General features: G+C 46.1%; 3 protein-coding genes and 1 long non-coding RNA gene across 7 annotated transcripts in view; 2 read left to right on the top strand and 2 right to left on the bottom strand.

The window, feature by feature from the left end:
• Positions 1 to 8,736, bottom strand: part of U2SURP (U2 snRNP associated SURP domain containing) — a 41,903-nt gene extending 33,167 nt beyond the window's left edge. For 3 of the 4 annotated variants that reach the window (XM_085233492.1, XM_085233494.1, XM_085233495.1), the window contains exons 1-2: positions 8,580 to 8,729; positions 2,121 to 2,168 (exon numbers count right to left, since the gene is read on the bottom strand). In XM_085233492.1, coding sequence (XP_085089618.1) covers positions 2,121 to 2,168; positions 8,580 to 8,624 — 93 coding nt within the window. In that variant the 5' untranslated portion in view covers positions 8,625 to 8,729. Of the gene's footprint in view, positions 1 to 2,120; positions 2,169 to 8,579 lie in introns of all 4 variants that reach the window. The other variant, XM_085233493.1, reaches the window with a different exon arrangement.
• Positions 8,737 to 10,305: 1,569 nt separating this feature from the next.
• On the bottom strand, positions 10,306 to 13,736 carry LOC104912544 (uncharacterized). The gene is made up of 4 exons (XR_004160925.2): positions 13,170 to 13,736; positions 12,948 to 13,073; positions 12,565 to 12,679; positions 10,306 to 12,072 (listed from the first exon to the last, which is right to left on the bottom strand). It is a non-coding gene; the product is annotated as an uncharacterized LOC104912544 (long non-coding RNA).
• Positions 13,737 to 18,575: 4,839 nt separating this feature from the next.
• Positions 18,576 to 24,686, top strand: PAQR9 (progestin and adipoQ receptor family member 9). The gene has a single exon (XM_085233294.1). The coding sequence runs from the start codon at positions 18,601 to 18,603 to the stop codon at positions 19,843 to 19,845; it is 1,245 nt and encodes a 414-aa protein (XP_085089420.1). The 5' UTR covers positions 18,576 to 18,600; the 3' UTR covers positions 19,846 to 24,686.
• PCOLCE2 (procollagen C-endopeptidase enhancer 2) overlaps positions 19,870 to 26,012 on the top strand; it is a 48,020-nt gene continuing 41,877 nt past the window's right edge. The window contains exon 1 of the mRNA XM_085233295.1: positions 19,870 to 20,069. Within this exon, the coding sequence (XP_085089421.1) occupies positions 20,005 to 20,069 (65 nt within the window). The 5' untranslated portion in view covers positions 19,870 to 20,004. The remainder of the gene's footprint in view (positions 20,070 to 26,012) is intronic.

The following is a 26,012-nucleotide window of genomic DNA, read 5'->3' as shown; positions in this document are numbered from 1 at the left end:
ATTAGGAAACTCCTAATACATCGTTCAAAGACATCTCAAACAATTTGATGGGTACTTCCTGTAAAGCACCAAGAGAGCAAAGACAACAGGATGATGACCATGTTCAGAAGATATGAGGAATGGGAAGGAAAGGAGAGAAAAAGAAAATAAAGTCCTGGAAATTCCTAGTTTAACATAGTAGCTCATAAAGAACCAGCTTAAGAACAAGAATAATATCCTAAAAGAGCAGAAGGTAATCTGCTTTGTCTTGAAAAGATTTTTTTCATGCTTTGACATAGCTGATGGTGATTAACTGTTTAAAAATAACAGTTCAATATAATAAAAGATCAAGACAAATAAGGTGTACAACTTCTCTATTATATTATTATAAAAAAAATCAGATGCCAACAACAAAATTTCCTCTAGGCATTATTTGCTGCGTAAGAACATTCATTTCTAGTATCAGCTTACTATTAAAAATCTCTTTACCTAATATAAGAACAAAAAACTGAACAACTGTTAGAGATACTTTCAGCTTATGGTCCTTCTTTAGTTAACTCAGAAACTTCTTAGATTTGTACCAAGCATTCAACCAAAAAGGTTTTTTATTTCTTTTTAAAACATTTCCTAGTTCCTAATTAAATGGGAAATGACCCGTTACAGATTAATGCAGCGTTGTCTCTGGAGTTATCTGCTTTCTGACGCTATGTTTGTCAACATCAGCTGCTGTGACTTGTTCATCAGCAGGTTTTCACTCATCTACATGTCTTCTAAGTTAATAAAATCACATTTTCCTGATGTCTGAATGACAGCTTATATTTCAGTATGACAAGCAGTACAGAACCGTGGCACGCTGCTGTGGCACAGCCATGCCGACAAATACAAACTGCACTCCTACTCAAGGCTTAATCTGCCATCCACAAGTCATCTCTCACAGCAGATACACACACATCAGCCACAGAGCCTGTGTTCTAGTCACATAATGGAAACAGCTGTAGGACAATAAGAGATCTGGCACTAAGATCTCCTCTCTTTAGAAATGGTCTCAGGGAAAAGCAGTGCTCCAAGTGACAGGAGCAATATCAAATGAACAGATTGAACTCATTTTCTCCTGCAACTCACATTCCAGGAGGCAGTTATAGCTTTAACCATATGCAGCTTCACAAAATGACTAACAGCAGAATTGCATAAAACTTAAAGACCTTCTTCCTTTACTGAATGATACAATGAGAGGAGTAAAGCAAATGATGGAAGCAAAGCAAAAACTTCAAGTTAAGTAACCAAATCACTGCATGAAAGTAGATTCCCACTGAACATAACACTGCATAAGATGGCATGAAGTACTGAAATCCCAGTTTCACAGACAAAAACATTTTCAGAAGTGTTTTAGGAATGATTTTCTAAATTGCATCAAGGAAAGCAAGTCATGAAAAATATCCTATTTCTTCATTAGAAGTTTCTGCTGTCGTAACTTGAATAAGGCTTTCACACAAGCAAGTTAACTTGACTTCTTCATATGCCAAATATATACATATTTATGTATATATACATATAGAAAGATATCTAAATCAGAGAATGAATTGTCTGGCATTTATGCTGTTTGGCTCTTGCTGCATATTTCATTTTGGGTCAGGAACAGGTAAGCCCTCCTGCAATGTGCCAACCACAGGACCAGGAGAAGGTATCTTCAGTGCAGAAACAAAGTAACACTGAAACAAAGACCAGACAACTACATACCTTTTAAGCATTTTATATTAGAAAGAAAAACAGAGGATTGAAATAGGGTCACCTCTTCCCTCATTTTTCTGAGAAACCAACTGCACACAATAAAAAAGCCAACTTTAACATACACTGACTTAAAATTAACCAGCTAGCATTTTGAACTACGCTTGAGTATAAAAGAAACATATTTAAACACGAAGAAGCGCTGGAAACTGTATGCATCTGTTACAATGCAACATCCTTCAGTAGACCTTCCTACACTCCTGGCTGTCAAAAACTTTCAAGGAACATTTTTTTTTATACAAACATCCATATTTCATTTACAAACACCTACAGATCGTGCAACAGAGTTTGTCTGCAATAAGCAGTTTTCTTTGCAGAGCAGCCCTCTTTCATTTAAAAAGAACATTTGGCCTTACATGTGTATCAGCAGACCCAGTGTTATGTACCGCATCTGGAGCTCTGACCTGGAGAGAGAATGAAGAGGAGGTGAGACATGGAAAAAGAAAACCAGGCAAACAAACTGCTTCCTTCTGATTCAGTTCTCTGCAAGTGATTCCAGGTTCAAAGTCCACATACTCAAGAAGGACAACATGCACAAAGTATTTCAGTGACATTTTGAATATTGTCACAGCACCCACAGAAGTCAAACAAGGGACTACCAATAAAAATACCTAAATTGTCACAGCTCAATTTTTAAACTTGCCATTAACACCATTTCAAGGGAAAAAAAAAAAAAAAGAAGTCTGCTACAAGGAATCTGCTGAAGTTGTCATTAGACTGCTAAAGATTACACTGTGCTTGAATACACATACCTTACTACTATAAAATCATTCCCAAAATGCTCTCACAGTGTGGTGCACGTAGATGCAAGCCAGCTCAAGATCATTAAGTCCAATTTGTGAATATTCATCAATTAACTCTATTACCCTAAACTAAACGGTGAGTCAAGTTGAAAAAACGCACAGAAGTCATGCATGCCCAGCTGTCAATTTCAAGTGTTAGAACTATGAACAAGAATTCCTAGACCTACAGCTCTATAGCTTTCTTTGAACACTTCCCTAACTTTTCAGACAATTATGCAGCCGTCTGTGATCTAAAAACAAGTGATAAATGAGTTGCCAAGGCCCAGAGACAGCACTCAAGCTGGATGATTCTCAACAAGTTTTAAACTACACATCTCACACATACTAAATGTTCTGTTGTACTATATATAGTGTACGAGACATGTTCTTTCTTTTTGTTGCTATTCTGTATTTAAACTCACTCCTCTTTTTTTTTTTTTTAAATCAATTCTAGGCTATGGAACATGTCTATAAAATCCGTGTGGAGGTGGTGTTGGGCCTTTTTAAAATCAGATTTGAAATTCATTTAAGTGATACAAACTCCAGCAAACAGAGCAAGTTCTGAAGTTACGTAATGCCTGAATTCCAGAAAGCCTCACTAACGGAACTTCTGCTGTTAAGACAGAACTTGATGCACAGCTCGTATGTAAATTAAAATTTAAAGCCAAAATAAAAGATTTTCCTTAGCCAAAGCCTACTCATTAGTTACAAAACACCAGCATTTGTTACCAGCTATTTACAGCTTTTATCAGAACAAGCACACCGTGCCCATCCTCAGCCTTCTTGAGCAGAAGTCGAGGCATGACAAAGCGTGAGGGAGGTTGGTTGGGGCTTTATGGCATCAGAAGAATGAAAGTAATATTTCTCAATTCTCTTTGTATCACAGAGGAGTTCTGGAAAGCAGCAGCATCCAATGAGGCCGGGTGCTGGGGTACTTCCACGGAGGACAACAAGCAAGGCAGCGTACGCCATCACACGCAGCACCCAGGCCCAACACAGTGATGTTTAAGACACAACAGATGACACCCTGAGGAAGGAGGTACAGAATTCCCCAGGCACTGCCTCCGTTTCCCCAGCAGCCCAGAGGCTCTGGAAGGCCACTGATGCAGGCCAGGTGACCAGCAGGCCACCCACGTGTGCCCACACAGAGGCACGGCAGCTCCTTGCCTGCCCCAGGGCCCTGCCCCACAGCACCACTTCTGCACCAGCTGAGCTTCTGCCAAGGAGAACCCCAACAGCTTCCAGAAGCAACTCCAGCTTGCTCCAGAAAACACAAAGAGCCACAGCATTCTCCTCCTCACAGTGGTTTTTGTTTTTTTTTTTTTTTTTTTTATAAGGTCTATAGGTTTAGCTCATGCCTTTGACCATCCAAGCAACTGTACTCACACGGAAGCACAAAACTGAAGTAACTCCTGACAGAATTACACATCACTCTCTGTCAGTTTCTAAATAACAGCAACTAAAGAAGTCTAATTTAATACTTGCTGCACTGCACTCCAGCTTCAACATGAGGGGCAATGTCTCCCTCTGGGAGTGACATCAGCTGGGTTGATTCAATAGAATAAGCGAGCCCTGCTAATATTCTCAGAGATGAACAGTTCATGCGTTCCCTACCCATGTTAATACCCACAAGAAGATTCTTTTTCCCTCTTCTAATCAGGTTCAGCAGCGCAACTCAACCACAGGAAGAGTCACCCCGCAGCCCTCTCCAGCAGCTGCTGATCTGAGGGATGAGGACAGCCTCTCTGTGCTCACCATGCTGACAGAAAGGCTGTGATCTCAAGATCTCCCTTTCCATAGCAGCCAGCATAAGCAGCTTACACAAGTCCTCATTCTCAGTTCACCGCCACCAACACTCCACATGAAACTGTTTCTCTTCAAAAACAGCAAAACAACAAAAACACAAGCAGATTCTTTTCCAGTTGGATCAGCCTCCATTTCTTTCCCTGCACGGGTCCCTCAAAGACTTTTGCCATCATAACTGAAGCAGCAATGCAGGCTTCAATGCCATTCCAGAGAAAGCCGTTCTGGAGATCAGGTTGCTCAGAGCTTTACCCCTGAATGTACCCAACTTCAATCAACCTTCAAATGGCAGATATATATAAAAGGAGCACATAAGTGGAATTTGCCATAAACTCCTATCAGGAAGTCAACACTGAGACCCATCTCTCAGATTTTGACACTTAAGTTTTATTCCAGCTTCACGGCAGCTTCCAAAGAAAACACAAAAGAGATGACTGTTCTTCCAGATCTTTCCTGTCAGCAAGCTAGGTGCCCACAAATCCAGCTCTTCACACTTCCCCCAGATTTAGCAACCTCTGGGTAAAGCTGGCACGATGATATTATTTCACAAATGTTTAAAATATGCTGTACTACATAAATGTTTAAGCTAATATTGGTGCCATTTTGTAAAGCATCGAAGAACAAAAGCTGCCCATAAAACACAGCATACGATCCCACAGCCATCAGACTCTGGATGCTATCTTTAGAACGATAATGGCTGCAAGCTTGAACATAAATCAAAGTCCTCCCCCTGCAAAACTCACAGCCCAAGGGTAAGGTGGTTATACACAACTCTGGTTACCGCTCACGCCTGCTCTGCTTCAACACCCTCCTTTCATTCTGCTCCCACACCAGACAACTGATCTCCAACACAGAACTAGATCACTTCTCCCACTCTAGCTGATCACCTGGGAACGAGATGGCTGGAGAAGGCCAGCCAAACCAATTTCTTATTCATAACAGGCTGTCCCCCCAGTACCATCCCCTCAAAATTACGCCAAACCACCTAGAGAGGACAGTGTACAGGAAGGAAAGCATTGCTAAGGCTGAGAACAGCTGGTGTCAGCACTACCATCAAGGAAATGCCAACAGAATCACATCTCCAAATCAGAAGGATTTGGCTAGGGCAGGGAGGTTTCCCAAACCAACTTGCCTCTTTTTAGCCTTCCCTTCTCTATCAAACAATCTAGGAAACAAATATATGCAAACACTCGTGAATTAAATTTTACAGCTAATCTACTTATTCATCACATTTACTAGAACAGTACATACTAGGATTATTTACTGTTTAAACAGACATCACTTGCACACACAAAAGCCAACAGAAAATCACAAGGGATGCTCTTCCCCTAGAATTGATAACAGTTGGCTTAGAACCAGGTATCCATAGATTAACTTAAGGACCAATACATTAGTTTAGCAAAAGGAAATAACGTGTGTTAGTTCTAAAACTTTCCAGCTTAGCTTCACCTGGCATGTGAACAGTCTTGTTTTTCTGAACCTTAAACAGAGATGAGCAGCCAATATTCCAATTTCTACTGACTGAGAGGAAATTGAAAGTAACCTCCAGCTACATATCCATCAACACAGGAATGTATTCACGCTTCTCCTGATCTTCTTCACAAGCTGAATAACAATGCAAGAGAAGCTAAAGACTACAGGTACCATCATCCTGCAGAATGCTACACCTAACTGGAACTCATACTTGCACAGATTTTTCATTGCTGTTCCTCATACACTTATCAATGAAGGCTGTCCAGTGACAAGAATCTTGGTTCTTCAATATTTTATTGATGCATAACATTACACAAAAGCTTAAGAAATGCATTTAAGAATAGGTAATGTCCTTAACACTTTTTTTTTTTTAATGAAAAGTGGGAAACCTACAACTTGATCCCAGTGAATAATAACTTCCTTTGCCATGTGGTACCAGATCACATGCAAGAGCAGCAGACATGCAATACAGTTACTGCTCTTAGAAGTAATGAGAAACTGGCAGAGTCATCCAAGCAGGTAATATTTCATTATATCGACATTACAGAACAGAATTAGAATCTGCCATTTTAGAACTACATCCTACAACAAGCTCCCATGTTGTCTTTGGCAACCTTCATTTCCTCTTCCTTCATTTTGTCCTCCAATGCTAGTTATATTTCTAGAAACCTTAGGCACGCCTTGTTATCCTAACCTTAACATGACAGGTGAATAGATGATGCTCTTCCAACACATTTCATATAAGACACTCTCAAATTTATTTAAGGTTATAAAAAGCAGCTACCACCGTGGCAACAGACAATGGATGCTCCTAGCCCCGACCATCTCAATAGATGGCTTTCAAACAGTGAATCAAATAGACAGTACTGGACTGAAATAAACTTGGTGACAGTCTCTAAAAGTGAATAAATATACTACAAATCAGTGCTTGAACACAAACACCACAGAACAAACATCACATGCTGCGAATGGAAGGAACTGCAAGTTTTAAAGCTTCCACTTGCCAGGTCACCAGACTTAGAGCACAGGAAACACATCACAGTGCTCTTTCCAGAAGACAGGGTGGAAGCCAGCAAGGGAACATCTCGAAATTGCCAGTAAAACACATCCTATGGAGCCTACAAAACATATCTCATAACTTGCAAACATGATGCACCAAAGGAAATGGCACCTAAAAGTCTGATTTTACTCCTTAAGTAAATAAATTTTTTTAAAAATCAAAATCTTGCATAATTACTTGTAGAAAGCAACCAAAATAGTAATAAAAACATCCCATGTACCATTATTTTCTTTGCTACATACAATAACATTGATGAAACAAGATCTACAATGTATAGCATAACAAAAAGACCACTGGGAACACAGCACATGCCTCTGAAGTAATGGGAAACTGTGAATTGAGGTGAAACTGCAGGAAGATGGCAAGGCATAGGGCCTCATGAGAACTCCAGGTCTTGAGAAATTAACACATATTTGTTCAACATTATAGTCTGTCACTGATTTCAATGTGATGACTTAGTATGAAGGACAGTCTGCACATATCACGCAGAACTGGGGAAAGTGTTTTTTTTTAAGTTATTAATATAAACTTGAAAAAGGACATCAATACAGAAATAATACATTAATAGAACAATAAATTAAAAAAGCATAACTATAAAAAGGAGGGGATTATAGGTGAGCTGCTTTCCACACCATGCCATTGGTTGCAGTACTCTATAAATCTTAATTCAATGCCTAATTATACTTCTAATCCCACAACTCCCGGCCCCCTGGAAGCCTCTCCACATAAATTACGACCTCTTCTGCTGCTGAAGTTCCCTATCCACATCCTGCTCACAGTTCCAAGCCAAAGGCAAGATGCAAGAAATGCCTCCTGACAATATTTGGAAAAAGCCATGAAAGGCAAGCAAAAATAAAACTCCTTCTCTAATGCAAACGCTCTCAGCAACGAAATTTCAGCTGATTTCCAAGAAAAAAAAAAAAATTAAAAAAATCCTACTTTAGCTGAATAACAAAAAAATGAACAAACGAACATTTATCTCTACAGCACTAGAAATTCCTGTGCCAAAAGGCTGACTCTCCCTTGACCAGTTTCCACACGCACATTACAGGGGAAAAAAGAAAGAAAAACAATTTTTAAGAAAGGAGAAGAACGGTCAGGAGAAGGAGTTTTGTCCTTCTGGTCTAAGATCTGCCAGGCTGAGGGAAGCAGACAGCGCTGCGGCCCCAACGCGCGGGCCGCCTGCAGCCCGGTCGCCCCGCGCCGCAGACGGGACGGAGCACGAGGAAGGCCCGGCCCCGGGCCGCCGGAGCGCGGCCGCGGACACGCCGTGCGTGAGGCAGCGCCGCTGGGGCTCGCGGCCCTCGCACCCAACGCGGCCATTATGGCACACGGAGCGCGCGGCGAAAGGCGCGGAGAACGACGCAGCGCTGCCGCCTCCCGCGGCCGAGGAACGGGGACCGCCGGCCCGTTAGAAGCCCGTTAGCGGCCCGTTAGAAACTCGCGGCCCGGCGCCGTGCGGACGCCCCGCGATGCCTTGGGCCGCGACCGCCCCGCGCCGCCCGCTTCCCGCCTCCCCCCGGCCGGGCCCGCGGTCCCGCCGCGAAGGAGCGGGGCCGGGACGCAGGACTCGGCGGGCCGCGCCGCCCGCCCCGCCGCTCCCGGTCCCCGCCGCCCCGTCGGCGGGCCGTGGCCGTTACCCCCCCGACGGCGGAGCGGGCTGCCGGGCTTCGGGCCGCCCCGCGGAACGGCCTCACCTTCCCACTGCCTTTCTGCGAGCCGCCGGGCGCCTTGTCCGCCATCTTGCCTCTCCCTTCGCTCAGCCCCGGCGGCGAGAAAGCGAGCGCCGAACCGCGGATGGCAGCGGAAGGGCCCCGCCCGCTCAGGGCGGGCAGCCGAGCGCCGAGACGCCGACGGGGCGGCCTGCGTCGGGTGCCGGGCGCGCGCGCCCCCGCGCCGCCCGCCCGCTGGGCGCGTGCACGCGCCCGCGGGGTGGACGCCGCGCCCCGTCCGCCGCCCGTGCCTGCGGAGCGCTGAGTCACCGTGCCGCTGTCCGCGCCGCAGCCGCGTGCCGAGGCGGGACCTTGCTGCAGACGGGCACGGTCCCGGTCTGAGCGTGTTAAACTCCGGAAAAACAAATTTCATCCCGTCCTGCTGGTGGACTAAAGCTGATGTGGCTTCAGTCTCTGCCAGGACGGGCCTGTGGCAAATGCCATCTTCCTGGAGGTACGGCGGCCGTCACACGGCTCCGGCGTCAGCCCTGTCCAAAACCGCGCTCTGTTTTCATTGAGTCGATGCAGTGGCGCGGGGCGGTTACCCGGAGATGCCGGTGAGCAGCACCTCACACCTGGTGCAGGACACCCCGACAGGCCCAGCGTGGGTATTCTACAAACAGCAGCAGCATTGCAAGAGCTGTGTCAGAAGCTGAGCCCCTCACAGGGCGGCAGTGGCAGGGCTGTGTGGTTTGGGCCCAGCTGCGTCCTTCACCTGCTGCACCCACAGCAGCACCCCAGAGCAGGGAACTCATGGCTCCTCGAGCCTCGCCATGCCAGCAAGGTGAAGAGCATCTCAGGTGAAGGCCGTGAGCTGGGCCTGTCCCCATGCCACCTCCTCAGTGGAGAGCCAGGAGCAGCCCAGGCTGCACGGACATGGCTGCATCCCACTCTGCTTGCAGCTCTTTGGTCTAAGTGCTGTCTGTGTCCCATCTGGGGCTCCTGCTTTCACATTAGCAGAGAAAAACCCAAATGAAGTAGCTAGGCAACCCCAACCTGCTTAGCAACCAGCCTGAGAGGCAGTCAGTCACAGCCAGCACCCACCTGACACCCTCCTGTCCCTAGGCAGCTATTCCTGGGCACACCACTGCATTTTCAGGAGGCACCAGCAATCCTTACAGCTGCTGTGAAGGACACACGGTCAGACACGATGGGAGGAGTCTCTATTAACATAAAAAATACTGGTCTGCTCTGCCTGAGCCTCTGGGAGGAGAGACAAAGGCTGATCGTGCAGGGTCTTTTCCAATCTCTGGGCGTTTTCCCACAAGAGCTTCAGAGATGGCAGCAGGGACCAGCTCACCTACGCACAACCAACCTGTTCTCTGCATGTGGCACAAACAGGATGGCAGAGCAGATCCTCTATTTTTGGTCTTGATACCACAACACCATGGCAACTTTCTTATTATTGAACACTGCTAAGTGGATATTGTGACCAGAGGTCACATAACATTTTATATGACTCTTGTGTTCCCTTGTTCCTATGGGTTCTCATCATAACGCAAAAGACGCTGGGTTGTGGTAATACTTAAGGAAAAGGCACAGAAATGAATGAAAGCTATAAATCCACCAACTCCAAACGCCTACAGTCACGTGAGCCACAGTAGAGAGCAGCCTACGCTAATAACTGCATTTGACAGTGCAGATAAAAACCAGTATGATATGTTTAGATTAGATTAGATATTAGGAGGAAATTCCTTACTCAGAGGGCGGTGAGGCGCTGCCCGCAGAGCTGTGGGTGCTCCATCCCTGGAGTTGCTCAAGGCCAGGCTGGATGGGGCCCCGGGCAGCCTGAGCTGATGGGAGGCATCGATCACTTCGGAGCTCAAGAAAAGGAGAAACATCTCATTCAAAAAAAAACTGAAAATTCTCATCAATGTGTTCGAATAGAAACGCAGACAGAAGTGGAATTACCTGCAGCCCTCCTGCGTGCGGTGCACAGCGGCGGTGCCCGGGGACAAGAGCCGCCCCAGGGCGCAGCGCAGCGCCCGGGCTCCAGCAGGGGCCGCGCGGGGCCGCAGCTCGGAGCTGCCCGCCGGCAGCGCGGGGTCAGGCGGGGCTGTGGCGGCTGGTGGCGTTCAGCCGGCCCGGGCGGCATTGCTCACGGGGCGGCTCTCCCCGTTGTGTGCTACCTGCTGCCTACACTGAGCAATTGTAAATGGGGCAATATTGCTGCTGGGAGGGGCAGCGGATCGGGCAGCGTGGGCCCAGCCCCGAAGTGCTGCTTCCACTAGTAACTGGCATGGGGAAATAACCAGAAAACACGTGTGGGGAATCCTGTGTGCTCCACAGATGAGCTCCCCACTGCTCAGAACGGGCAGTGATATTACAATGATGATATCCTGTGATTTCTGCTTCATGAGTCACACCAAAAAAGGAAACTGGCACAAATAATTACTTACATACTAATTGTTTTACTATTCCAGCCAAGTTAAGTGCTTGGCCAGATAGTGCTACTGCAACTGAGAAATCATAAAGCAGACAGATGGGGGTCACATGGCAGAAATATGCATGTCTCCCTCTACCATTTGCAAAATAACTATGCAAAAATGGTCTGGTAATGGATTGGGAGTAAGGATCAAGAGATGTTTAATGAGCTCCCTTCAGAAGGGAACTTATTTAAATATCACAGTGTTTACCTGCCGCTCCCACAGCACTGTACCAGCTCCCTCCCACCTCCCACCCTGGTGGATTCCTCTCCATCTCTGCAGCCGCCTCCACTGCCTGCTGAGCTCCTCCAAGCTCTGCTCAGATCTGAAGTGGAATAACTGATTTGGGAGCAGGAGGGAGAAGAAAAACCCAGCTGTTGCCAGCAGAATTTGGGGGCAATTGCATGAGTCCTTCTATAGGCTTTGTTGTGCTCCAAACTTGCCCACAGAGAAGCCTTTCCGCAGGAAGGAATGCTGTTAGCCAAGAAGCTTTAGGGGTGGATTAGGCAGGCTTCTGTTGTTTCAGAATCCCAGCAAAGTCCTTTTCCTCCATCTTTCTTAAAGAGAAAGAGGTTATTAAGAACACAGAGCAGACTGAGGAAGCACAGGATTAGTGTCATCCATTACATCCTTTGAGTTTTGTCTTTAATGTGATAGTGGAAACAGGTGCAGCACTGAGCTGAAAGCAAACCAGATGGGAACTTGTACTGGACAGAAGGAGCACTTTGGGCCACGGGAGGAGGGACAAAATCTGCTCAGCTCTCCTGGGAATGTGCTGATAAACCTGGTTTGAAAGAAAGACTGACACTTCTGGGTGAAAACAAACATCAAACTGGAAAAAAGGAACATGCCCTTGGATGCTAGGAGTTTGGGGCCACTAATGTTTCAAAAATTTGTGCTCCATTTGGCCTCAATCCTTTCATTTAATCCACTTCATTAATCCTTTTTAATTATCCACTTCATTGTAGAAATCCTCTGCTTACCACTCAGCTTCTATGCTCCGTTGTAATTAATAAACTGCATCAATTAAGAGCATCATGATCCACTGCATGCTGTGAAAGGGAAAAACAAGAAATGCATAGTTGGTTTTCCAAAGGTCATCTCTACAGATACTTTTTCAGAATGAACTATACTGAAACTGTGCTATTTATAACACATCACAATAGTACAGTAGCAATCACATACAGTTAGTGAATGGCATTATGCCCTGGGCTGGATGGGATGGGAAGGGAAGAATCCAGTGAGATGCATAACTCCATGGAGGATTCATGCTGGAAAGGGTAGACGATTGTAGTAAAAAGGAAATATCAGAGATTTTTCATTATAATGAAGTAGATCTGGTTGTATGCAAACGTGGGAGTTATTAACTGTTTTTATAATGACAGATATAATTAGGCAATTAGGGAATATCATGAATTATCTTAAATAATGAACACTGAACTACACTCAGTAAATCACGCTGCAGTGCACTATGCTTGTCTTTCTGCCTGCTTTATCCCCATTTCCACAGGAGCTCTCTCACCATTTTTGCCCATTCCTCTCACCTCAGGACAGATCACAGCTCCACTGCTCCAATCCTTTTGCAAAGATGGGTATGAGGGGACAGGGAAGATTTTATATGCCATGGATGCTCCTTGCTCTGTAGCAATGAAAGCACACCTGAGGGCATAATAAAGCAGATCAGGAGTAGGACAGAAATGTAGCTACAGGGTGGACAGGTTTGTAACCCTTTGTTTTTGTTCTCTCAATAATGGCTCACAGATCCCTAAAGCCACTGTCACTGTGTGCTGTTTTTCCTATTGCATAGGCAGCAGTTTCTCTGCTTCTTTTTCTTTATTCTACCTTCTATGTCCTCCCATCTCCAAGACTAAAAACCATAGGTAAGAGTTCCCAAAATAGGCAGAAGGATCCTCCCCCGCATACTCACTTGCTGTTGGAAGCCGAGTGTGCAGCATGGAAGGAGAGCAAGGTAGAGAGGAGATGCATCAGTGCCCATGGCCAGAGCAGCTGCAGCCTGGGCTGCCTGGAGACACTGGACTGCAACTGGGACCCCCTGAATAGTAAAAAGAAAAAAAGCTATAGGAGGTGGCTGAGTGAGAGCAGTTTGGATCCTAGATTCCCAGCGCCTGTTGTGCCTCCTCTCTGTCACCTGGCTGAAGTCTCCTCTGCGTTGCTTTGTCTCCCTGCCCTGCTGCACTGCCTTCTCTCAACTCCACATCCCGCTCTAGTCCTCCTGCTCAGCAGCTGCTTTCCCTTCCCAGATCCCGCTGCTCTTCTAGGAGATGTGCTTTATTGTTTCAAGAGTTTCTTCTTTCTCTGGGACTCCTCAGACTGATTATGGGGGCAACATCAGACTTCCACTATTTAGCAGGGAAAGGTCAGTAATTTGCAGTGTGTTCTTCAGTAAGGCTTAATTCCAAAAGTTCTTCTGCAACTTCTCATCACAAAGAATTAACCTATGTGGATGGAGTCCAGATGTGAAAATTTATCAGCTGTTTAAAAGCATGGAAATTCAAGCTGAGTGCAACAGCAGTCTTTCCTTTCTCCATACCAAGAATCCCTTTTTTCAGTTTACCAACAGTGATGTCAATTTGTGCTCTGGAAAACTCCCTCACTTGGTGTTTGAGTTAGCTGTGCACATGCAAACAAGCAAGTTTTCCTTGGCCATGCATTTTGCAAGTGAAGGTTCAGCCCTGCAATCACTCACAAAGGACAAGCTTACTTTGCTCTTGCTGTAGGCACCCTGTAGGTAGGACAGTGATGGATTCTGATCACAGGAACATTTGTGAAGTATGCATGCACGCAGTATGCTATTCTTCATCACAGTCAAATTAATTTCACTGCAGTACTTATGTTCAGGTTTGCCGGTGTCCAGAAGAACACAAAATCTACCCCCAATCTTTAAAAAAAAAAAGAAAAAGGAAAAAAAGAACTTAAAAAAGACATTCAGATAAATTTTCTTAAAATGTGTTGGGATTCATTCTTCCAGTTTGTCCAGTATTTAGCAATTGTCTTGCTATTTCCTTTACCATACCTATCTTTTCTAACCTCCAACTATAGCTGAGGCTTTAAAATCCAAACATCACTTCCACTTTGCTTATCTATGAAGGAATTATATTTCTAAAGTATAATTGGCCCTAATTAGTTACTTAAGAAGGAGAAAGTGATGCAAGGATTCCTGTTTATCCAGTCTGAACATGATTGTAGGGTAGATGGCTAAGGGCAAGTTAGCCTCTTCAGTATTAGATCAAAGCACTATGCCTACTCAATTATTACAAAAGATCACATTCGCTGCAGTACAAAGTTACCCATCAAGACATTATTTTCAAGAGACTGATACGAAGTTGAGAAGGGATAAAAAATCACAGGGAGGAAAATGTTTGTGTGACTCTGTACGATCCACCAGAGAAACTGCAAGCATGAGCTACATTAGACAAAGTGAGATGAAGCTAGAGCCTCTCTTTCCTTAAGGTCTACTCTTTTAAATAAATACAGCCAAATTCTGCCCTCACTCGTGGTCAGTGGGGTTCCACGATGGATGTCAGAACAGTCAGACGTACTGGAGAGATGTTAGTGAAGAAGGATAAAATCCAGGGCACACAGCTTAGATGTTTCAACTCAGAGAAAATTTCTTACTAAGAAAGAGATTAGTAAAATCTGTCTTGAAAGTTGAAATATAGAAGAGGCAAAAGAAGTGAAAGAAAGAGCATTTCGTGGTAAAGTATTACGAAAAAAGAGATTCTTCTGATTAATGCTTGCCCCACTCTGAGTGGGCTGAGTTGGATGAGGCTGAAGGTGTATCTCCAAAAGCACTGTAAATCTGCCAACCACCACAGTGTTTGCTAACACGCAGACTAGCAATTGTTACAGCAATCTAGCTGTAGGTTTAATTTCTTTACTCGCCCAGAAAGACAGCGGATAGCAGGAGGGCTAAGTAGGACCTCCTCCCAAGCATGCTGTATAAATTAGAGTGCAAAAGAAATCAGCTTTTTTTCTACCTGAAAGGCATAATTTCGTTGTGGATGTCTGAAGTAATTCACAATATTTTACAGGGCTTGTGATATTTTAGACAAAATGATACATTGTGAAAGGACTTCAAATATGAATAAAATGAAAGTATACAATAGAAACAAATCCACATTTGGTATTTTGGGAAAACTTTTTCTTTGAGTCTTCACGCCAGCACTGATCAACGCTACCTCCCATTATTTACCTCATTAGACAATGCCTTCACCAGAGTTTTAAGAGTCTTCTCAAAGGTTATTTTGAGACAAAGCCTGCAGAACATTCTACACATGCTAGAAGAAACCCAGCTATATGCTGATCATGCCCTTCTAAATATAAACCCTCTGGTTTAGAGCAATGCACTGAGGCTTCTTCACACACTACAGCCTGTGGACTCCTCTCTGTGACCTCCAAATGCCCTGACTTTCCCTCCCCTACCACATAATAGTCAAGTAATACTAACCTTGACGGACAACACACAAATAAGAAGTTATTTTAAGGTTGTAAGAGCTTTAAATTGTAAGGTTCCCAGTACACTACTCCAGCTGGCTTGCAAACGGAATAACTAACCCTACATAAAATGTATACAGCCGTCCTTATGAAAGCCCAGTCTATCCTTGGAGATCATTCTCTCCCGTGAGACAGCGGCCCTGAAAAAAAAGGAACCAGACTGCTGCTGATTATTTTCATTACTGTAGCTCCTACAGCTGTGTTGGACTCACTTGGAAATGACATGAACAGTGATCTTTAGAAGCTCTGAGATCACCATGGCGCTTTCTGTCCAGACAAGGAGACCCAAATCCTACATGTGTGACATTACCTAAGCACCTGGCACAAGCCCAAGCTTGTGCCCACACAGAGATGGAGAAAAGGAACTTGCAATTTATCTGTAGTACTGCTTGTATTTATATATAACAGCATTAACAGGTAAACCCACAGGAACAAAGCAAACAGAACCAGACAATGACCATGACCCTGTCCTTCTTCCAGAGACGTATTTGCATTTAGTCCACAGTGCAGGCTGCACGGGGACACAGCCTAGAGATACACGACAGGACAGAACTGGCTGAGCTCACAGCGTTCTTTTACCTATTGCCAAGGAGCACAGGGACTGTGCAGCATCTTCCTGTCTGACCCCAGCACTGGAAAACCGAAAGCTTCCGTCCCACAGAATATTATCCTAGGGCATTTTAAAATACTACAGGAAGACAAGAACAATGGAGAAAAGTTTCCAGACATTTATCTTCACTGCTGTGACAGCAATACATATCTTCACCAGCGCCCAGACAGTCAGGTGCCACTGAGGATCCGGAACCACCAACAAATTCCACGTGCTGATCCCCAGCAGGGCTACTTCCCACAGAGCCACAGACCCAGTGGGCGTTTCTCGCAGGAAGCCAGGAGATAGGCAGTATTCTCCAAGGCAAGAGGACTAAATGCCTCCTGCCTGTGGAAAAGACAGAAGTGCCGAACGAGTCCTGCTGCTGCTGCAGCCCAGCACTTCCATCAGCAGCGGATGCTGCTGTTGTTTAGACCATCTGTCACAACAGCTGCTGGTGCTTTTCCAGCAGGCTCTTCAGCGCAGGTCTGAACCACGTGGCTCCCAGCCACCTCTCTGTACCTAACCTTGAGCAGGGAGGCTGAAGACCACGCTAACTTTGGCCTGATGCCTAGGGCCTGCGGTGGCATTCACTACCAGAGATGAAAGCATCACTTAGGAATCACGCAGCAGGATGGGAGCAGGGCAGGGAGGAGACATCTGGCTGCAACTGCCTCACCAGCGGGGACAACCACAGCGACACAGCCCATGGGCAGCATCTAGCCTGTCTGCTCCTGGGGCCTCTTCAGCACAGAGCAGCCCATCAGAAGATGGACAGAAGATTTGCCAGAGGCTGAGCAGTTTAACCCCGAAGAGCCTTTCTTCTCCTTAAACCACACATTGCAGAGCCCACAGAGCATCCTGCTCACCCCAAGGACTGTTGTCTCTGCAGGCTGCCAGGCTTCCACCTCCCACCCTCTAACATGCATGGACATCAGAACACGTTAGGCCCATTATCTAAAAAATAAGTCCCTTTGTTTAATATTTTACTCTATTCATTAACTTCCCAGTACTGTTTCAGCTGTGTTTATTTTCCTAGCAGGACTTTATTTTTGTAAAGATTACAAGCAGTGCCATCAGCCTGCCCTACTTCGGACAGTTCTGTAAAATCAATGTTTTCCTGTAATGAAAAATGCACTGAACATCACTTTCAGCAACACATTTTTACTGCTTCTTTTGTGCCAGTTTTTAAAAACACTTTTCTGGTCACCTTTATGTTCACAGTACCTTGCACGTTGTCACTACTCATCACTCAATAGAAGATTTTAATAAAAATCATAGGGTATGGAACCCTAATTATGCTGTACTGAGATTATACTACATGAGTTTACATATATATCAGAATATTGTAGTGCAATAAAGACGTATGAAAATGCACAAGATGTTTAAGACCATTCACATGTGCTGAAAGCAAACAGAAAGGAAACACGTGGAAGCAGCAGAGAACAGCCCCGTGCTCCAGCTGCCACCTGAGCCTGCAGGTCTCTTCACTTTCTGCAATTTCTTCTCTTTACCCCAAACTTCTTACCGCACAGCAGCACACTGCCACTGCTTTCCCTGTATTTATATATTCTCATTATGTAACGATGCCGCTTGCATAACCGCACTGCTAAGTGTGGGATTTGTGTAAGGCTCGGCCCCGCGCAGCCCCGGCGATCCATCATTGTGCCCTTGCGGCCCGCAGCGCGCCGCTCGCACAGCAGGGAGGAGATGGGGGCCCGGTGTGTCAGTGTGACATACACACATCCTCTGCAGCCCGGGTCGCGAACGTTCAGCCTAAAACAGCTTCTGCGTTCGCCGCATGACAGAACGTCACCGAAGAACCCGGCTTCGGTGTAGCGCACGCGGCAGAAACCGCATCCGCCGATGTCCCCCGCCCGGGGTCACCGCCGGCTCCGCGCTGCCCGCCGGGGTCACCGTCCTCTTTGTGGCGCCTTCCGCCCCGCCTTTGTCACCGGCACCGCCGCAGCCGATGAGCCGCGCTCGGCGGTGCCACCTCGGCAGCCGCGCGGGTAAGGAAGGCGGTGCCGCGCTCGCCGCCCGCTCCGCGCACCGGGAGCTGCTCTGGGCAGAGCCCCGTGCCCGGCGGCTCGCGTGTCCCCGCGCCGCTGTCCCCGCCCGCCCCCCGCGGCGCCCGGCGGAGCTCCGGCCGAGAGGGGGCCGCCGAAGGCCGCCCCGGGGCCGCGGCCGGGGCTGAGCTCCGCCGGGCACCGCCGCGGGGGCTCTCCCGGGGGTCTCCCCCGGGCCCGGCCCGCAGCCGCCGCTCCCCGCCGGGAAACGCGCGCCGCGGCCGCATCAATCATTAACCGCGGCTCGGGTGTCCGGCGCCTCCCTCCCGGGAAACCGTACCCGGGGCGGCGGGGGCGTCTCTCCCGGCCCCCCGGGCGCGCTGGATGCGCCGCCGGTTTCCAGTTACCGCGATGCCGGGCTGCGGGGCGGGAGGAGGCGCGGCGGTGCCGCCGCTGCCCGTGCTGCAATGAGTGATGCTGCCGGGGGCGGCGGCGGAGGAGGAAAAGCGCAGAGCCACCGCGGCTCCTCCGCCGGCGGCTGCGGGAGCGGCGGCTCCACCTCGCCCGGGCGGCGGCGGCGGCGGCGGCGGCGTGCGGCGGGCGGCGGGCCGGGGGCTGCCGGGAGTCCGGGGACCGGCGGGGACAGCATGCCGGGGGGCGAGGGAGACAAGGAGGAGGCGGCGCCGCCCGCCCGCCCCGCCGCCCTGCTGCGCTGGGACGAGGTGCCCGAGGACTTCGTGGAGTGCTTCATCCTCTCGGGCTACCGACGGCTGCACTGCTCGGCGCAGGAGTGCCTGGCCTCGGTGCTGCAGCCCACCAACGAGACGCTCAACTTCTGGACCCACTTCATCCCTCTGCTGCTCTTCCTCAGCCGCTTCGGGCGGCTGCTGCTGCTGCGGGGGGCCGGGGACGTGCCCTTCCACCACCCGGCTCTGCTGCCCCTCTGGTGCTACGCCTCGGGGGTGCTGCTCACCTTTGCCATGAGCTGCACGGCCCATCTCTTCAGCTGCCTCTCCCCTCGCCTCCGCGCCGCCTTCTTCTACCTGGACTACGCCTCCATCAGCTACTACGGCTTCGCCAGCACCGTGGCCTACTCCTACTACCTGCTGCCGGGGCTGAGCCTGCTGGATGCCGGCGTCTTGAGTCGCTACGTGCAGCAGCAGCTGGGCTGGCAGCTGGACTGCAGCCTGCCCATCGCGGCCTACCGCGCCCTGGTGCTGCCCGTGGCCCTGGCGCTGGCCGTGGGATGCACGGCCGCCTGCTGCCGCAGCCGCGCCGCCTGCTGCGCCTACCCCTTCGCCGTGCGCACCTTCGTCTTCGCCATGCCGCTGAGCATGGCCTGTCCCATCATGCTGGAGAGCCTCATCTTCGACCTCCGCACGCGCAACCCCACGCTTTTCGTCTACTTCTACCGCCGCTACTTCTGGCTGCTGGTGGCTGCCTTCTTCAACGTCAGCAAAATCCCCGAGAGGATCCAGCCGGGGCTGTTTGACATCGTGGGGCACAGCCACCAGCTCTTCCACATCTTCACCTTCCTCAGCATCTACGACCAGGTGCACTACGTGGAAGATGGGCTGGCCGAGTTCCTCAAGGCAGCCCCGGCCGCTCCCACCTACCTGGGCACCGTGGGGTACATGCTGCTGCTGACGGTCTGCCTGGCTGTGGTCGTCAGGAGGTTCCTCAATGTCGCAGACCTCTGCAAGCAGGACTGACCGTGCCGGTGGCCACCGTACCATCGGCCTTCAGGCTGGAGACGGTTGAGCTGGTGACCTTCATACTGGGGACCCTCAGACTGGCCCAGCCGTGTCTTGAAGATGCTGTGAACCTGGGGGAAAGACACCTGTGGAAGAAGGTTTCCAGAGAAAACGGCAATGGTGAAACTGCTCGTACTCTTTAAACTACCAGGTTACCAGGGGAAGCAAGCAAACGCTTACTGGTATGTTGCTGCTTAGAGTATAAGCTGAAATAATTAAGCTCTGCTACTAGGAAGAATGCATGAACAGTGAATGCCACTTACTAGTTCATAACAATTAGGTTTAAACTGGCTGCGTGTATATATATATATATATTTATATAGAGAGCTATTTATTTCTTAGCTACATATATGTATGTATATATATATATACACCTGAAGACACACTCGTGCAATGATTGCTGATAGACTTTTAATCAATTCCTGTGTGAAATTTCCTAGCAGATTATGCACTGACATTTATCTTCCTCTGTGATACTGTAACAGGCCTTTGCAGCCACATACTGGATTTTAAATGCAAACAAATTAATAGCTGTCGATACTTTTTAAGGCTTCACAGCCTTTTTCAGCCAGGGAACATAATAGATTTAATAGAGAGCAAAACCAGCTGTGAATTATTACAGAATTACCATTTGACAGAGAGACTTTAATTAGACGGGCAGTGAAGCTTGAGTGGTTGGCGTAGCTGCTCGGATTCTACAATATAATACAGGGATATGTAAAAGAATTGAACCAGAAGGGGATCAGATGGTTTTAAAGTGGGGGCGGGGGGAAAGAAGGACACTGCATAATGGCACAGCTCTTCCCCGGCATGTCAGGAGCATCTGTCACATTCAGGGGGTTGCTAGGGGGCCCCTTTATCTTCCCCAGTAAATCACCCCAAAAACAGCCCTTCAGAGTCAAGGTCAAATGCCAGACTTTCTATAAGCCCCTGCCAAGCTCGGTGGGAGTGCCGTGGATGTAAAGAGAATAAGTGATGCATGAGATCTTATTCTGAGTCTTTTAAAGAATTATGTGGAACTGGTGTCTTCTGCTCCTTAATTAGAGCACTCTGACAAATTTACCATCCAAAAATTAGGTGCTGAATATGAGTTCAGGACTTATGAGCACTGGATATTGACACTTCCATGTAATTCCCTGCTTTTTCTTATGCTGATCAGTTTGGGCTACAGCTGGGTGCTTTGAAGTCCTCATCCAATACCATCAGGGGGGTTCAAAGAGAACAATTACAAGTTATTTTTCAAAGCAGTGTCTTTTCTCAGCAACCCAGGTAATATCCTTCTCACACCACAAACAACTAACCATAGATTTAACTTACTCTTCATATAAAGAGAAATTTTTTAAACTGTATGCAGATTTTAAACAGATGCAGAACAAGTAACAGGAGTGCAATAATGTTTCACAAGGGGTTACAACTTGAAGTTCAGGTGTGAAACTGCTGTATATCCATTTTCAAAAAGAAGGGTGATACTTCCTTGGGAAACACTGATGTCATACTGCACAATAGCACAGAGCTTCTTTAACTCAACCTCTTTGCTTCTATTGTGGAAATACTTCTGCTTGCATCTTTCTCATTTTCATGGACTTGGCATCCAAACTCCAAGTGTATGTTTTGAGTCCAGTCCCATAGTCTTCTGCAAGACAAAGTCGCCTTTGTTTCTAACAAGAGTATAGGAGGGACTGTAGCTAGGGATTATGAGGTCATGTCCTTAATGTGGGTCAGAATCATCACAGAAACCAATAATTGATATGTCCTGTACCAATGTCAGACTTGTGAAAATTTTCCTGTGAGAGCATAATAGCTAAAGGAAAATACAGGTCTGCTTCATTTTGCCTTTTGTCTTAACCCATTTTAACAGTAGTAGATTGGATCTTTTAGATTTTTGATAAATAATGAGAATGGCCTAACAAAAATAAGTGTTCTTTGCCAGCAGCAATTCTGTAATTTGTGGTGAGGTCACATACGGTCTCTCAGAGAGACTAGTTAGAATTTTCAGAAACAGTGGCTCCCAGTCTGTGACCTCCTGTGTTTCCACTGATGGTCCATAAAAAACAGCATTCTCTGTGTGGCTGTCTGTGTTTTGTTTTCATTTGTCAGTCTGCACTGAAAGGAAATTAAAAATACACAAAGTGTTGTTAAGGTTGAATATTTTCAGTGACTTTTATCACAATTATGGCATTGCTTTATTCAGCTGCCAGTAAAGCAGAAAGCAATTTGCACCATAGGAGAAGTTGGTTTATGACACTGTCATGTTTTGTTGTGTCTTTTATACCATGAAAAAAAGAAAAAAAAAAGAAAAAGAAAAAAAAAAGGAAAAAAAAAAAAAAAAAACAACCCTGGAAGCTCACACCAGAAAGCAAATGGATCAAGACCTGCAACCATGCTGTGTGTGCTATGAATTTCCACAACTTCAGAAGGGTCAGTATCCCTGAGATGCACTGTATTCAAGTTAAAATAATAAATGCATAATAGTTAGAGCCCAAATGACTCATCCAAGTTTCAAAACTAATTATTTAGACATTACTTGCCTGGGAGATGCCACTGGCATGTACAACCAGCAATTAAAAACTAGGAAAAAAATCAAAAAGGCTGGGGACAGTAAATCTCAGCACTAGCAGACAGCTTAGAAACAAGTGACAATAAAAGCCAAATGTAAAAAAAGGCTGTTAAAGCATACTGCATAATGAATTATAGTTGTGCTTGTCACTCACAATGTAGAGGACATCTCAAGAGGCAATGTCAAAAAAGGCTGTTGCTAACTTGTAAAAATACATTTGATATTTGCAGTTAGGCCACACAGGGTCGTCTATATATATCTCAACTACAGATAACTGTATAAAGGTTGGATTGCAACCAACTGCAATTTTACTGGAATCTTTGAGCGTCATAACAGTTGCCTGTGAGGCCCAGTCGCACTGCAGGTTTGGTACCAGGACCTGATACTGAGAATATTGATTCATTTGAAACATTTCTATTAGCAAAATGTTGAGGCACGTGCATGAGTCTGAGCACTTTGTGGAGTTATTTGTAAATGCTGGTTGCAGGTACTGCTCTCTGAGCCTCTGTAAGCAGACCATGTGTATCAGGAGCCAATGCGTGAAGGGAGATGTGATTCATTTTAAGGAATTCTAATGAACGTATGTTGGTTCATTTGTCTGTTTGCTTATATGTGTCTGTGAACTACAAAGTTACAAGTGCGCAGAATATCTAGGGAAATGCTTCTTGAGTGTGTATTTATTCAGCAAGGACAATATTGTGTAGATAATTGCTCCGTTTGCCATGTTCAATAGCAAGTCTCCATGAGTAAGGAGAAACAAAACTGAGTTAAAGAGATTAAAAGTGGAACAAGACATCTATATTTATAGTGCTTGAATTTGCTCTTGTAGAAGTCAATGTCTGCATTTGTGTGGCTTGTAAGGAGGCAGGATCTCTGATTTGAAAGCACACGTGGCTGAATGTTCATAGGCACATCCAGAGCTCAGTCAGGAGGTCTGGATCTGCAGGCCAGATGCACAAGGACATCCTAAAAACAATTTTCTTTGCTTAAGTACCTGTCATAATATTTTTATCATCTGGGTACTTAAAATAAGGTCTACACTGTGGTTAGGGAGCAAAGGACTCTATAGCTCATCTGTAAAACCAAAAAGGCATTTCAGGCTTTTTGTGGTAGATCTGAAGGACAGGCTGAGTACAAGGGGACGGCCTGGAAATGCACATGTGTTTGTCCTTCTCTGACCAACACTGACCTGTGCAATAGAACTGACTGTCAATAGGGTCAGTTTCCAGAGTGTTGGTTACGCTGGTGACACAGTCGCTTCCCTTTGCAATTAGCATGTGCTTAGAATTGCAGTCAATATACTGGCAGATACTGATGAAGCCTAGCTTCTGGGCACATCAGAGGTACCTGTAAGCTTCTAGCTCATCTTTGTGTAAGATCAGTATACCGGGTCTGCAGTTATTATCCCATGTTCTGTGGTGGAATGCTATTTCTTCTTCTGCAATGTATTCATTTGAATGTCTGCACAGCTGACAAGACTGGAGCTTGCACTCTGGAAACAAAGGGGAAGTTTTCATCTGCATGCTGTGCTTGTAGAAATTTAGCAATTAGAAGTAGAAACATGTTGGTTTTTACTAAAACTATAGTTTTGCTTAATTGTTCGAGTGTCATTATTTATACACTGAATCCAGATACTATGTTTCTGTCAACAGTACCTGACAGAAAATGACAGTCTGAAAGTTTTACTTTATATTTAAGTAAGCTTTCTGAGGCAGCACATTCATAAAATGTTATTGCACTTAGTTGATTACCATCCACATGCCTTACAGAAACAAACCATACCTGTATTAGTTGTCCAGGTTATACTGTTTTTCTTTACCTGGGAGTGTAATGATGACCAAGTGGCCTGTAACAAGCTGAGGAGTCAGGCACTCCTGCTTTCTCATCCTTGCTTTGCCACTACTGTTCTGTAATCTTGGGCAAGTTATTTGAACTGTGTTCATTTTAAATGAATTTAATTCATGTAAATCACTGGAATCGTACCAGGGTTGAATGTGACCCTCTGTGTCTCAGTTTCCTCTTCTGTAAGATGGGGACAATATACCTTACCTACCTCGCAGGGTTGCTCTGAAGACTAGCTAATGTTTGTAAAGCACTTAAAAATGCAAAGACCCTCCTAGGTGCTAAGAAGAAATATTGCTGAACTCCAGCAGAGAGAATGTCATATATTCAATTGTTCCTCATCTCACTCGGAGAGGAACATGAGCGTTATTAGACCATGAACTCTTGGGACAAACCCTCATTGTTGTTGTACTCCTAGGAAGTTCATATCCCACATCCTTTGGAGTCAATGGCAAAATTTCCTCTGGCTTCAGGCAGGGGGGCAGTTGCAGACTAAAGCAGTAGTAAACAGGCTGACTAAATACATAATTGTCTGGAGTAAAGAGAAAATATACGTGAGCTAAGTAGTTTTCTTTTCTGAAATTCTCACTAATGACTTGTTTGTACTGAAGGCCTTGTTCATTTAGCCATGGGTTGTATTGCAGTTACTGTGAAACAACAGAGCAAGATTTCCTATCAGTGTCTGTAAAAGTAGGATTATGGCACAACTATCACTGGGAATTTCAATCAACTTTAAGCTACTCTTTATCAGAGCAAAGAGACCTTAAGTAAATAAAGCTTGTAAAGAATTGTGTAATCATTCGGGAATGTAAACTTACATTGATCATACAGACAACTTTTTTTCCCCTCTCATTTCCCAAACTTAACATGGAACCAATCCTATTCTTAAGCAAAACTGAATTTAGGCCTTCTTATCACTTATGAGTACCCTACCACGGAGCCCTGACTACTCATCCCACTAACCCACACTGCCCTTCTCTTGGAGCACCATTGAGTAGAGGGCAATGTTTTTAAGAGCTTTTCTAACTGGCAGTGGTAGTGAACACCAAAGCAACAACAACAAAAATATCAACAGATTTGAGTGATTCATCAAATCAAAGCCTCTAATCATAAGGAATTCACTCTATCCAAATAAATTCCTTGCATCTGTTACACATCTATAAGTCAGGGCTACACAACCAACACCCAAGTTACACCTGAGACTGTACCCTCTTCTCCTCAGGTGAGATGCAAGATACTGAGGTAGCATCACATGCGCTGAAAAATACAGATCTCTATTCAAGATGTTTAATGTTTTGGAGCTGGATGTGGAATCAGTTATTTTCACAACTTGATTAGACAGATGCTGTTTCATTCCACTGAATTCAGTAATGAATTAACGACTGAGGCAAAGGAAGTAAGCTTTTGCTCAAAGTTGCCTGTAAGGAAACACCAGCAGACTGCTGCTTTCAGGGCAATTGCTTCCTGGCTGACCGTACTCGCAAGATGGAGGATTCTGAAGTAGTGTTTCACTGTTTTGTGTGAATGCCTAAGGATTTGTGTTTGTAGCTGGGGGGGGTAATAGTGTGAAGAAACAGTTTATAGCAAGTCAATTTTTTCTGTCTACTAGAGATTCAAGCACGCTTTAGAAAGAGGTATCACATTTAAGGGTCTGTGCATGCAATGAACAAAAAGTGTGAGTTTTATTTGATTCTGTTGGGAAGGGTTGAAAATCTACTCTTTGTAC

Source organism: Meleagris gallopavo, chromosome 11 (genome assembly GCF_905368555.1).
Source record: "Meleagris gallopavo chromosome 11, MGAL_WU_HG_1.1, whole genome shotgun sequence".
Classification (NCBI taxonomy): Eukaryota; Metazoa; Chordata; class Aves; order Galliformes; family Phasianidae; genus Meleagris; species Meleagris gallopavo.
The sequence above is the reverse complement of the archived record's forward strand: the minus strand, read 5'-3'. Positions and strand labels throughout refer to the sequence as shown.